General features: G+C 39.3%; 1 protein-coding gene, 1 long non-coding RNA gene and 1 pseudogene across 2 annotated transcripts in view; 1 reads left to right on the plus strand and 2 right to left on the minus strand.

Moving 5' to 3' along the window:
- Positions 1–14,980, plus strand: part of LOC141353140 (uncharacterized) — a 238,177-nt gene that overhangs the window by 190,241 nt on the left and 32,956 nt on the right. The gene's annotated exons all lie outside the window — the stretch shown is intronic.
- LOC141353243 (uncharacterized) lies at positions 331–3,393 on the minus strand. The gene is made up of 2 exons (XM_073859727.1): positions 3,048–3,393; positions 331–1,691 (listed from the first exon to the last, which is right to left on the minus strand). The coding sequence occupies exons 1-2, from the start codon at positions 3,391–3,393 to the stop codon at positions 331–333; spliced, it is 1,707 nt and encodes a 568-aa protein (XP_073715828.1).
- Positions 9,213–9,330, minus strand: LOC129417723 (5S ribosomal RNA; annotated as a pseudogene).

Here is a 14,980-nt window from a genome sequence, read left to right on the forward strand (position 1 = left end):
TTGTGATGGGGCAGTTGATGATGTCTCAGTTTGTGATGGGGCAGTTGATGATGTCTCAGTTTGTGATGGGGCAGTTGATGATGTCTCAGATTGTGATGGGGCAGTTGATGATGTCTCAGTTCGTGATGGGGCAGTTGATGATGTCTCAGTTTGTGATGGAGCAGTTGATGATGTTTCAGTTTGTGATGGGGCAGTTGATGATGTCTCAGTTTGTGATAAGGCAGCTGATGATCTTTCAGTTTGTGATGACGCAGCTGATGATGTCTCAGTTTGTGATGGAGCAGTTGATGATGTTTCAGTTTTTGATTGGGCAGGTGAAGTTTCAGTTTGTTATGGGGCAGTTGATGTCTCAGTTTTTGATGGAGCAGTTGATGATGTCTCAGTTTGTGATGGGGCAGTTGATGATGTCTTAGTTTGTGATGGGGCATTTGATGATGTCTCAGTTTGTAATGGGGCAGCAGAAAATGTCTCAGTTTGTGATGGGGCAGTTGATGATGTTTCAGTTTGTGATGAGGCAGCTGGTGATGTCTCAGTTTGTGATGGGGCAGCTGATGATGTCTCCGTTTGTAATGGGGCAGCTGATGATCTTTCAGTTTGTGATGTGGCATTTGATGATGTCTCAGTTTGTAATGGGGCAGCTGAAAATGTCTCAGTTTGTGATGGGGCAGTTGATGATATCTCAGTTTGTGATGGGGCACCTGATGTTGTTTCAGTTTGTGATGGGGCAGCTGATGATGTCTCCATTTGTAATGGGGCAGCTGATGATCTTTCAGTTTGTGATGTGGCATTTGATGATGTCTCAGTTTGTAATGGGGCAGCTGAAAATGTCTCAGTTTGTGATGGGGCAGTTGATGATATCTCAGTTTGTGATGGGGCACCTGATGTTGTTTCAGTTTGTGATGGGGCAGCTGATGATGTCTCCATTTGTAATGGGGCAGCTGATGATCTTTCAGTTTGTGATGTGGCATTTGATGATGTCTCAGTTTGTAATGGGGCAGCTGAAAATGTCTCAGTTTGTGATGGGGCAGTTGATGACGTCTCAGTTTGTGATGGGGCACCTGATGTTGTTTCAGTTTGTGATGGGGCAGCTGATGATGTCTCAGTTTGTAATGGGGCAGCTGGGGATATTTCATTCTGAGATGGGGTAGTTGATGTTCTTTTATTTTGTGAAGGGTTAGTTGATGATGTTTCAGTTTGTGATGGGGCACCTGATGATGTCTCAGTTTGTGATGTGGCAGATGATGATGTCTCATTTTGTGATGGGGCAGTTGATGACGTCTCAGTTTGTGATGGGGCACCTGATGATGTGTCAGTTTGTGATGGGGCAGTTGATGGTGTCTCAGTTTGTGATGGGGCAGCTGACGATGTCTCAGTTTGTGATGGGGCACCTGTTGATGTCTCAGTTTGTGATGGGGCAGTTGATGATGTCTCAGTTTGTGATGGGGCAGTTGATGGCGTCTCAGTTTGTGATGGGGCACCTGATGATGTCTCAGTTTGTGATGGGGCAGCTGACGATGTCTCAGTTTGTGATGGGGCACCTGTTGATGATGTCTCATTTTGTGATGGGGCATTTGATGATGACTCAGTTTGTGATGGGGCAGTTGATGATGTATCAGTTTGAGATGGGGCAGTTGATGATGTCTCAGTTTGTAATGGGGCAGCTGATGATGTCTCAGTTGGTAATGGGGCAGCTGGTGATGTCTCAGTTTGTTATGGGGCAGTTGATGATGAATCAGTTTGTGATGGTGCAGTTGATGATGTCTCAGTTTGTAATGGGGCAGCTGATGATGTCTCAGTTTGTGATGGGGCAGCTGATGATGTCTCAGTTTGTGATGGGGCAGCTGGTGATATAACAGTCTGGGATGGGGAAGTTAATGTTGTTTTATTTTGTGAAGGGTTAGTTGATGATGTATCAGTTTGTGATGGGGCACCTGATGTTGTCTCAGTTTGTGATGGCGCAGCTTACGATGTCTCAGTTTGTGATGGGGCAGTTGATGATGCCTCAGTTTGTGATGGGGCAGTTGATGATATCTCAGTTTGTGATGGGGCAGTTGATGATATCTCAGTTTGTGATGGGGCAGTTGATGATATCACAGTCTGAGATGAGGAAGTTAATGTTGTTTTATTTTGTGACGGGTTAGTTGATGATGTGTCAGTTTGTAATGGGGCAGCTGATGTTGTCTCAGTTTGTAATGGGGCAGCTGATGATGTCTCAGTTTGTGATGGGGCAGCTGGTGATATTACAGTCTGAGATGGGTTAGTTAATGTCGTTTTACTTTGTGAAGGGTTAGTTGATGATGTCTCGGTTTGTAATGGGGCAGCTGATGTTGTCTCAGTTTGTGGTAGGGCAGCTGGTGATATAACAGTCTGGGATGGGGTAGATAATGTTGTTTTATTTTGTGAAGGGTTAGTTGATGATGTCTCAGTTTGTAATGGGGCACCTGATGATGTCTCAGTTTGTGATGGGGCAGTTGATGATGTTGATGTCTAAGTTTGCGCTGGCGCAGCTGAGGATGTCTCAGTTGGTGCTGGGGCAGATGAAGCAGTTTCAGTTTGTGATGAGGCAGCTGATGATGTCTCAGTTTGTGATGGGGCAGTTGATGATATAACAGTCTGAGATGGGGTAGTAAATGTTGTTTTATTTTGTGAAGGGTTAGTTGATGATGTCTCAGTTTGGGATGGAGCAGCTGATGATGTCTTAGTTTGTGATGGGGCAGCTGGTGATGTCTCAGTTTGTGATTTGGCAGTTGATGATGTTTCAGTTTGTGATGGGGCAGCTGATGATGTCTCAGTTTTTGATGGGGCAGCTGAAAATGTCTCAGTTTGTGATGAGGCAGCTGATGATATCTCAGTTTGTGATGGGGCAGTTGATGAAATCACAGTCTGAGATGAGGAAGTTAATGTTGTTTTATTTTGTGACGGGTTAGTTGAGGATGTCTCAGTTTGTGATGGGGCAGCTGGTGATATAACAGTCTGGGGTGGGGAAGTTAATGTTGTTTTAGTTTGTGAAGGGTTAGTTGATGATGTCTCAGTTTGTAATGGGGCACCTGATGATGTCTCAGTTTGTGATGGGGCAGCTGATGATGTCTTAGTTTGTGATGGGGCAGCTGATGATGTCTCAGTTTGTAATGGGGCAGCTGGTGATGTCTCAGTTTGTGATGGGGCAGCTGATGATGTCTCCGTTTGTAATGGGGCAGCTGATGATCTTTCAGTTTGTGATGGGGCATTTGATGATATCTCAGTTTGTGATGGGGCAGCTGGGGATATTTCAGTTTGTGATGGGGCATTTGATGATGTTTCAGTTTGTAATGGGGCAGTTGATGATGTTTCAGTTTGTGATGAGGCAGCTGATGATGTCTCAGTTTGTGATGGGGCAGCTGATGATGTCTCCATTTGTAATGGGGCAGCTGATGATCTTTCAGTTTGTGATGTGGCATTTGATGATGTCTCAGTTTGTAATGGGGCAGCTGAAAATGTCTCAGTTTGTGGTAGGGCAGTTGATGACGTCTCAGTTTGTGATGGGGCACCTGATGTTGTTTCAGTTTGTGATCGGGCAGTTGATGATGTCTCAGTTTGTGATGGGGCAGCTGATGATATCACAGTCTGAGATGGGGTAGTTAAAGTTATTTTATTTTGTGAAGGGTTAGTTGATGATGTTTCAGTTTGTGGTGGGGCAGCAGATGACATCACAATGACACTTCTCTTGGTTCCAGGGTTTTGTTTAGTGGTTGATGTAGAGTAGTCTGTGGTTCTAAGTGTGTCTAACACTCCATTTGTTTTAGAAATATTACTAACTAAGGCTTGATTTTGATTTAATGGTGTTTGAACAGTCACACGCAATGAATCTGAGGTCACAGCTGAAGTTAAAAACTGAGAGCTTGAGGGAGAAGTGGTCTGGCCGTAGTTTGGAGAAAATAACAAATAAAAGACTGCTGCAAAATAAAACACAGAAACTATGAAGAATCTTGTCTCAAGTGGTCTAAGTCAAGTTGAGATCATTATTGTTCTTAAAGCCACGATTGGATCTAAACACAGTCCTCAAAGTGTGGTCTTAAATAAATAAAAAATTGTCAAAAATTACATTTGCTAATAAATTGTATAAAATGTGACTATTTATGAATTAATTTACAAAACTAATATGTTTTTTTCTTTTGCTTATAGCTGCAATCCATAACTTTTTTGTTAAAAATGAGCAAATCTGAACAATCTGCTATTAAGTAAAAAATCTAAACTGTCTTTGAACTTTACCATGAATTACAACCTTAAGCTTATAATAATGATTTATAATCTCAGCTGTCAGGGAATGTCAGTTTGACTTCATTTTACTTCAACCCCATGTAAAAAAACTCTGCATGTATCTTGTGATTAAGTATTTGGCACTGCATTGGGTTATTTTTTATGTAATAATAGTATTCCATTCCAGGCTATATTATTAATATTATTTTCTCTTGCATGTTTAGTGGCTCTATATCTCCATGAGTTATGGTCAAAATACAATACATCGCAGACTCTTAAATGACCTTCCCAGCAATGTTCGGGATTCAGACAAACTTGATTAGTTTAAGTCTAAAATAATTTATTTCTTTAACCGTGTGTCACCTAATTCAGCTCCTAAACATACTTATGCCGCAATAGTTAGTTTAACCAGAACTGGGCACACACACCCATTATACCGCATGACTGTATGTCATAGCGGCCTCTCTGGTAATAGCATCTGTCTCTGCTTCCCTATATCATACTCAGTTCACCAACGTCATCTGAGGTTTAATGCCAATTTGGTGTGATGCCGACCACTGATCCATCTCATGCCCATTCCCATGTCACCAAATTAATGACAGGACAGTGACATCTGACCGCTTCCATGTGCACCCACTTCTGGGGTTTTCTGTCTACTTGAAGAATTTTTTGTGGCCCTGTTGTTTGCCCCTTGCTTACTGGGAGACTACTGACATTAGCTTAGCTTAAGGACTTCTTTAGTAAATTAGGTTAATACTAGCCTGACGTTGCCATACTCAATTCTAGTCAGAATTTGAGTCTGATACCGCTCCATTGAGCTATAATTATGAGGCGTGTCTCAACCGAAAAATGCCTCTGCACTCAATTGGATAGACCTACGACCAATCAGAGCAACCGAGTGTGTAACGTATGTTGAAATTACGTCATTGCAGCCTGACCGAACTGGTAGTTATTCGCTACAATGACACTAACATTGTGATTATACTGAGTTAGCGAATGTACATCAACACCTATTATGTTTACAACATTTCGTTTATATCACAACATGAAGTATTTACTAATTCATAGAGTAAGACTATCTCTTACCATTTGTACGTTATGTGAACTTAATCCACGGCTATAGCAATTACGTTTGCTTGAAAATATCGGAGCCTAGCATGTCCCACCACTTATTTAGCAACAAACAGTACGGGCTTCCGAAAAGAAGCTGGCAACGACCGCTAATTATATCCATCTCGTCGTGCACGCTGAGTTGCATCGCCGTGATAACGTTAGCCATTTCAGTTGCGACCAACTTTTGCCGAATAGGACATCAACAAATGCCCTGCTCGCGTTTCTCTGTTCCTCTTTTAAAATCAATGCTCTGTCGATATCTTTTAGTACAGACTCAATGTCAGAATCCACACATCTGAACTCTACAGCGGCAGCCATTCAACACACGCGCTCTTTGGTGACGTGGTTCATTACGTTACTGTTGATTATCTGTCCATCATCGTATAAAGCCCGCCCTGACAATTTGATTGGTTCGACCAGCATTTGTCCTAAAATAGTAGCTCCTCAACGCAGAAACCCCAGACCCATCTTCCCGTTTACAAAATCTTGTGGGCGGGGCTAAGATGGGCTGGCACCCAGGCTAGGTTAATACTTGTATGTAGTTTGGAATGTTGTATTACTTATTATATTATTAAAATAAGAAATACATTTTAACAGCATTGTGTAACTTCATATACTTTATTCCTAAACTATATTTGAACACTGCCACACTTTGTTGCTCTTTTTGCTCAGATGGTGCAGGTCCTGACACCCCGGTGAATTTGGCCTGCAATGTTTTGTCCATAAATCTCACATTTTAATAGCTTAATCTAATTTGAGGTGGCATTAAATCAAATTTATATGAGACCTGGTGTCACTTTTGGCTACTGTAGATTTGAATGACATAACTTACCCCAAAAGAGCAAAACCACAGTATTACATCTCATGTTCATCCTCAGTGTTTCAACAGATGTCTTGTCTTTGTCCTGTTTGAGTAGAGTTGAATATAGTTAGTTAAAAACAGTTGTTCCTATCTCTCAAACTATTTATAAATGAAGGCTTATAGTGGTTTCTTTACTCCGCTACTCTGGATTAATCATAACTCTTCTGTCTAGCGGCCGTGAAGCGCAATAGTGACTATGCCGGGCAAATAGTAATGACTTTTCTAAATATGACACATAATATAAAATATCTGACGAGAGAAGTTTTTTCTTAAAAACAAATTACAATGAAAAACAAAACACTTTACATATACAGTCCGTGTCATTCTTCAGCATAAGATTAAAGTCAAACTGAATCAGAGCATGTCTGACAGTCACAGGATCTGCTCGTGCTTGGAAAACCCTCAACAAGGATGAAATATGTGCCTGTTTGTGATATCAGTTACAGGTGAATGATTTTTCTGAATGACGCTGGATGAACAGGGACTCGTACACGACTATCACAAACCACACAAACAGTTCGTCATCACTCAGGACATGCAAACTAAAATGCAGGATTATTTGATCTTCATTTATTTCATCTTGTGGAGTATATATGTACACATATGCTATGTAAACTTGCAGTACAGAAGACTCTTGTTAATCTAAAATTATTGACATCTTTCAGATTCTGTAAACACAACATGTAGTTTATAAATTAAGGTTTTTATTATGAAGGAAAAACAAAATCCAAACCCACATGGCACTGTGTGACAAAGTGTTTGCCCCTAAACGTAATAACTGGTTGGGCCACCGTTATCAGCAACAACAACTGCAATCAAGCGTTTGTGATAATTCGAGTCTGTTACAGTACTGGGAAGGAATTTTGGTCCACTCATCTTCCAAAATTTGTTGTAATTCAGCCACATTGGAGGGTTTTTGAGCATGAACCGCCTTTTTAAGGTCATGCCACAGCTTCTCATTAAGATTGATGCTTTTCCATGCAGACAACAACATAGGAAAAAAAGAACACCATTCCTTGGATAACCACAACATTTTTTTATTTAATGAATAAAACGGGATATGGCTTTAAAAGCTGGCATTAAATGTAGAGCAAGCAGTGATAGACACATTTTAATATGCTGCAAAATAGGGTTCTCAAAGACATAAGGATGACAAAAGCCAACTTCTTTTTGACCATAATTAAAAAAGCAGGAAGTAATACTAAAATCATTTGGAGTCAGTTAAAAAAACTAATGGGACATACTGTTAACAATACCAAATCACTTGAACTTCTTGTTAATGAAACATTAAGAAATAAGCCAACAGAAGTAGCGATGTTCTTAATAGTTATTTCATTGAAAATCTCATCAAGTGTTTTCCCTCTGAATATATGAATATTTCCTGTCAAGGCATACAGACAGAACCAGCATTTAATATAGAATCCATCACTTAGGCAGAAGTTATGAGAGTGATTCGATCTTTGAGGCCATCTAAAGCTAAAGATGTCATTGGCATGAATACTATTATGTTGAAAGATCACTCTCAATCTACCCAATTACGAAAATTGTTAACCTTTCATTTGATCAGGGATTGTTCCCAAATGTATGGACATTGGCTGCAGTCTTTTAAAGGAGGCAATCGCATGTCCATCTACAACTATAAACCCATAAGTATCCTGCCTGCTGGTGTTTTCCAAGGTGGCCGCAAAACTTGTTTCAGAACAAATGACAAATTATCTTAATACTAGTTCCAATCCTTTACCTCCAAATCAAATTGGTTTCCGTATTAATCACTTAACAGCAGTGGTGGCTGGTGCTAAAAAAATAAAACATTTGATAAAACACGCAAACTTTATGTTGAATTTACCTCAGATAGAAGACGCAGTTTTTCTTTTATTCTGGAGATCGCGTGCTCTTACGCTTCGGTTAACGCAATCTGACACACACACGCACGCAAACAGACACACGCACGCAAACACACACACACACACACACACACACACAGTTAAGTTGCCTAATCACAGACGTTGCAACAAAGTTGACCAAGCCACGTAAATTATAAAAAAATACCAGGTAAATAATAAAAGGCATTTGACTTACATAGCATCCAGCTAACATTAGCCAACTCAGTTTGCCACAAGTCCTGGAAAAGCATGTCAACTCAACCACGATTACTTCTTGCTGCTCAATCTGTTCCAAGCTCCTTAATCCTTTATTTATTCTTCAACCGAACGCCTTGTAAAGGGTGATTTTGTAAGCATAAAATCATATTTTCTTTAATCCCAAGGTATTTCACTTGCTTTTCACTGATCAGTATTGTATCTAGAATCTCTGGCCAACTTTGGGGGGCGGCGCCCCAGCACCCCCTAGTGACCAGCCGCCACTGCCCAACAGAAACAGCCAATTGCTATTTTGTTGAAAAAGTCAAGTCACTGTTGGATAGAGGAGGTGTAGTTGGTGCTGTTTTTCTCGATTTGAAAAAAGGTTTTGATACCATTAATCATGCAATTTTATTATCTAAATTGCAAACTTTTAACTTATTTGCAGGCACCATAAATTGGGTTGAATCTTATTTAATTCATTCGTTACATTTATATAGCACTTTTCTCAGTGCTCAAAGCGCTTTACATATGAATGGGGAATCTCCTCAACCACCACCAATGTGCAGGATCCACCTGGATGATGCGATGGCAGCCATATTGCACCAGAACGCCCAACACACCCCACACACCAGCTTTTTAGTGGAGAGGAGATAGAGTGATATAGCCAATTAGTATGAGGGATGATTAGTAGGCCAATGGGCAAGTTTGGCCAGGATGCCGGGGCACACCCCTACTGTTTTTCAAAGGACATCCTGGGATTTTTTCCGACCACAGAGAGTCAGGACCTCACTTTAACATCTCATCCGAAGGACGGTGCTTTTTTGACAGTATAGTGTCCCCATCACTATACACTATACTGGGGTGTTAGGACCCACACAGACCACAGGGTGAGCATCCCCTGCTGGTCTCACTAACACCTCTACCAGCAGCAACCTGGTATTTCCCAGGTGGTCTCCCATCCAAGTACTGACCAGGCTCAGCCCTGCTTAGCTTCAGTGGGCAAGCTGTCGTGGGCTACAGGGTGATATGGCTGCTGGTTTTAATACATCAAACTCAGTTTGTTAGAGTTAGGAAACAACCATCAGATGCTATTCCATGTCTGCAGGTGTTCCGCAGGGCTCGATCTTGGGTCCACTTTTATTGTCCTTGTATGTAAATGATCTGCCAAACGTTTGTCTTAATGTCAATATCCAAATGTATGCAGATGATCTTTGAAAATGCGGACAAGGCAGCTCAAGCTGCTGATCTGCTAACAAACTCAATGGAATAGATTACAGAATGGTTAAATCACAATTGTCTTCAATTGAATGTATCCAAATCTGTATGTATGTTTTATAGTAAATCAAAAAGTCACTGTGCAGAACCGGATGTAGTCGTAGTTGGGGAGAAATTACAAGTAGTCTCAGATTTTACATATCTTGGAGTAGGCCTACACATTGATAAAAATTTTAATTTTAAATCACATATTAAGAGTGTTTATAATCGCATTAAATTTAACCCTGCAAACTTTAGACATGTTCGTAGCTGCATGTCAACAAGGGCTGCAATGATGTTTATGCACTCATTGAGTACGTTTACATGCACAGAATAAGCTGATAATTCTCAAAAATCTGCTTATTACAGAAAACTGTTTTCATGCTTTTACATGCAAATCAATAAGCTGCCTATGCAGACAACTGCGTTTACAAGGGAATTGAAGAATGATCAGTTTTCTCGCAGGCAGTGACGTCACCACCTATAGTACACAATAGTCGTTCAAAAAGTCAACAGCATATCTGTCTTAAGCCGTACTGTTGTATCTCTTCTCGTGTCTGCAGAACCTGTAAATGTAACATGAGCTGCTACTTTAACAGTTTCTCTGCCAACTGCTTTAGTCGAGCGGAGACTTTTATGCGGTACTTTGCGCTTACTTCCGCGTGTGACGTTTATCATTCACACACGGAGACATGCGCACATGGACAAAACTGTGAGAAAGCCGGTTAAGGTGTTTACATGCCACGCGAAATCAGGGTAATGAGCAAAAAAACTACCTGTGCCGATCGGTTTTTGCTTACGCCGTTTATGGGCTTTCCCCGATTACAGAAAACCGATTTACGCGTTTACATGACCCCACGTGTTATCAGTTTATTAAGCATAATCGGCGTAAGACTGTGCATGTAAACGCACTCAATGATTATATCTCAAATCACCTACTGCATGACAATTTGGTTGTAAGCAAGCAACACTTCTTGCAAACCATTCATTTCCCTATATAAAAAACTCTTAATGTACTTGATAAGAAGCCCATAAATTATCATCATTGTCATGTTTTAAAAAATACAAACTTTTAAGTTTCGAAAATTCGATTAGATACAAAAATCTTTGTCTCATGTTCAAAATTCAACATGGATTGCTCCTCGTGTATTGAGCCAGTTTGTAAATATTGTACCACATACAAACAGATGCACAAGTAGTGCAGTAAGATGTGATTGAATTGTCCCGTTGAGGAAGAGTATATTTGGCCAAACAGCCTTTTCTGTCAGGGCCGCTCGTGAATGGAACCTTATACCAACACATATTTGGAATTTTAAAACGTATGCTTCTTTTTAATTTCACTTAAAGAAGTGACTAATAGAAAATCAAGATGGTCAACACTACACATAGACACTACATCTTGCTGCTATCTTAACATTCCTGTCCTGCCTGCTTGTGCCACTTGTGCTATTGTTAACTGTGTGTAGATGAGTATGGAGTTGATGTTGATATTGACTAATGGTGTTTACTTATGTACTGATTTTGTTTTTATTTAGTTTTTTGTTTTACTTATACCAATAGTTAATTTTATTTGTATTAAATTAAGCTTGTATGTACGAATGTATTATTTTTTAGGTGTGACATTGTAAGATCTGTCCAGGGCCAACAGATGTAAAATAGCCTTTTGGCTAATTCTGGCACATTGTACATTTTTAAATGTATTGTTAATCTGCATTGTCCCTGTTAAATAAACCTGAAACTAAAATGAAAATTGACTAGGCCACTCTAAAGTCTTCATTTTGTTTTCTTCAGCCATTCAGAGGTGGACTTGCTGTTTTGGATCATTGTCCTGCTGCAGAACCCAAGTTTGCTTCAGCTTGAGTTCACAAACAGATTGCCGGGCGTTGTGCTTCAGGATTTTCGTGTTTTCATTTATATCAGCCAGTCTTCCAGATCCTGAAGCAGCAAAACAGCCCCCAACCATCACAGGTTTACCATATTTTACTGTTGATATGATCTTCTTTTTCTAAAATGGTGTGTTACTTTTATGCTAGACGTAATGGGACACACACCTTCCAAAAAGATCAACTTTTGTCTCGTCAGTACACAGAGTATTTTTCCAAAAGTCTTGGGGATCATCAAGATGCTTTCTGGCAAAACTGAGCACAGCCTTTATGTTCTTTTTGCTCAGCAGCAAAATCACTGACCTTAACTGAGGAAAGTGAGTTCTGGAGTTGTTTGGATGTTGTTGTGGGGTCTTAAGTGACCTCTTGGATGAGTCGTTGCTGCTCTCTTTGGGTAATTTTGGTTGGCTGGACACTCCTGTGAAGGTTCTCCACTGTTCCATGTTTTGCCATTTGTGGATGTTGGCTCTGACTGTGGATCGTTGGAGTCCCAAAGCTTTAGAAATGGCTTTATAATCGTTTCGAGACTGCCAGATCGCAATTACTTTCTTTCACATTTGTTTCTGAATTTCTTTGGATCTCAACATGATGTGTAGCTTTGAGGATCTTTTGGTCTACTTTAGCCTACTTTGTTTGGCAGGTCTTATTTCAGTGATTTCTTGATTGTGGCCTGGGTGTGGCTAGAGAAACTGAACTCAGGTGTCATAAACCACAGTTAAGTTATGTTTTTAACTGGGGCCAAACACTTTTTCAAACAGAGCTATGTAGTTTTGGATTTTGTTTTCCCTTAATAATAAAAACCTTCATTTACAAACTGCATGTTGCGTTCACTTGTGTTATCTTTGACTAATGTTTACATTTGTTTGATGATCTAAAACATTAAAACGTGAGAAATATGCAAAAACATAAAAAATCTGGAGGGGGCCAACACTTTTTCAAACCACTTTATGGATTTGATACTATTTGTTCAAAAGTCATCTGATATTTATTCATTGATTAATTTGTGAAGTATAATTGGAAAATGCACATGAAAGAAACATCTATACAAGAGGTTAAGCTCTATTGTAGACATAGTCACGGTGTTTACATGACACAAATCTCTTCAACCATGACTAAATTAACAAAACACATTTTAAGATAACTTGCTATGCAAGAATATTGCACACACACACACACACACACACACACACACACCAAGAAACTGATGAAGAGCGTCGTACTAGCAAGGCTATTGACCAAGGCAAGGCAAGTTTATTTGTATAGCACATTTCATACACAGAGGTCATTTAATGTGCTTTACATAGAAATGAGAAAACAATGTATAAGAGAAAAAACTTATGTGGAAATAATGGACAAAAAATCAAAGATACATGAATTTAAAATATCAATTAAAAGAAAATAAATGTGATTTTAATAAAAACAGTTTTTACGAATCATCCGGGACTGAAACTGTACAATAAAATGCATTCAGAGCAAATCTTGCTCATTTCTGACACCAGCATAATAGCATGAACCTGTTGTTTACACAAGAGTTCCTCATACTTTTGTGTGTGATAAAGCTTTAGTCATCTGACAATCTACGTCATATCTTCTGCAATATTCACATTATCAATAAATATTCATATTATTAGTATTGGTATATTATTGATGGCAAATGACAAACTTTGATAAACAAGAATTTGGCCATCAGGAAAAGGATAAAGAATTCAATGAAGTACATTTCACAGTCTTAAAATAAGACATTGTACTCACGGCATTCATGCAATACTGGACTGACTTGACCGAGAGCGTTGGAGATGATCCAAACCTGAAAATCCTGAGGATGAAAAATAAGAGATCTGTATTTATATCTGTCTATTCATTAAAATAAAATACACGCAAGTCATACAAATTACCTTCAGTTTGACATTTTTTGAAAATCTTTATGATTTCAAGGCGCAGACTCTGAAGCGAGAGAAACTAGTAGAAGAACCTGTTGGGTGAGAAATTTCTTGTTGTGATACCTGTCATGCAAATAACTCATGAGCTTCTCGTTTGTTTCTATTATTGCAACACAATTTTACTATAATAAAATACAAGATATGAACATGCAAAGGTCATTCCAGTTTGCAGATGCTTTGTAGAAGATGAAATTATGATTTACAGGCATTTTTCTTTATCGCAACAGTACACAAAAACGTACTGGTTTCTAGTTTTAAATGGTTTAAAATAAGTTCTGTCCTTTAAATTTGGAGTTAAAAATTAAAGATTGATCTAGACAAACTCTAACTCTCATTCAGTCCGCATTAAATTTCAATTACTGCTTTATTGAAGATTGTTGGTGTGTATGAGTATCAAACAGACACTGACTGGTGAGATAACTCTTACATCAGACAACTGTTTTTGCTTTAATTTAATGATTTCAAGATACAGTAAACAATTGTTTTAATTGAAATTCACCAACCAGATCCATGTTACATTGAATATCTTATGTGCTGCTTCATGATTTATGCCTATATTATTAAAATAAAGTGAGGTCTTTTCACTTTAATTTGAACAAATGATACAATATAACACATTAAAGGGCGTGTTGCAGGTTAACCACCACTGTCGATTAATGGGTACATAAATCACTCAAGATATGTGTATAATTTTTAAAATGTCTCAAAAATAGTCTTAAAGACCCCTTTTTTACGTTTTTGGTATTAACGGTTTTTTTAACGCAATTCTGCGATGACGTCACGTTGGGGAGAAGTGGAGACAGACTCAGTCAGAGCCATAGAGATAGATGAGACATTTATTGCTGTTTAATACTTACGTATATAATTTGGAAATCATATATACATCGTAGGAAATATATAATGTGTTATACTGCAAAGTTACCTTGCTAATTATTATTTATGATATATGTGGAGATAAATAAAACTTCGCAAATCTGCTGATTTGATCCATTCATGTCCTGACCACCAGGCTAGAGATTTTTAAACATTCTTAATCCACACTTACTAGTCTATCAAATAATATCTCAAATATATTGTTTTGTGATATAAAAGGATGCTTTGTTATATTGTTTATGCGATTATAACGAATCACACGATCATTTTATACGCAGCAGCAGCAGTCAGCACACTCGGATCCGACCGCATACATACTGTAATAAACAGGCGTTCGGCGGCTTTTTACATCACGACAGACTATGACATTTGAGGAGGAACCGCTCATTGATCACCGTATTTTTATAAATCCTGTACATGTTTGGACCTGCCGAACAGGTTGAGCACTTTTATATACTTTATTGAGCAGAGAGGCTGCCTGCACAGTTTGACCAGCGGGCTGCGGGAACCGGCGCACATCACGCCGCCAGACGGTTTCGAAATGTATAACTATTATCAGATCAGCCCACCGGGAAAGTCCCGACTCTCTCGATTGCCATTCCGCTACTGGCTGTAAGGAAGTGAGTGCGTTTTGGTTGCTGGTCGACCCCGCGAACAGACGTGACGTGCTTCACTCACCTTCCAGGATTAGAGACATGCTGCCAAAACCGTTTGTGCTGAAGATCGCATAAAGTTACA

This window comes from Misgurnus anguillicaudatus, chromosome 21 (assembly GCF_027580225.2).
Source record: "Misgurnus anguillicaudatus chromosome 21, ASM2758022v2, whole genome shotgun sequence".
Taxonomy (NCBI): Eukaryota; Metazoa; Chordata; class Actinopteri; order Cypriniformes; family Cobitidae; genus Misgurnus; species Misgurnus anguillicaudatus.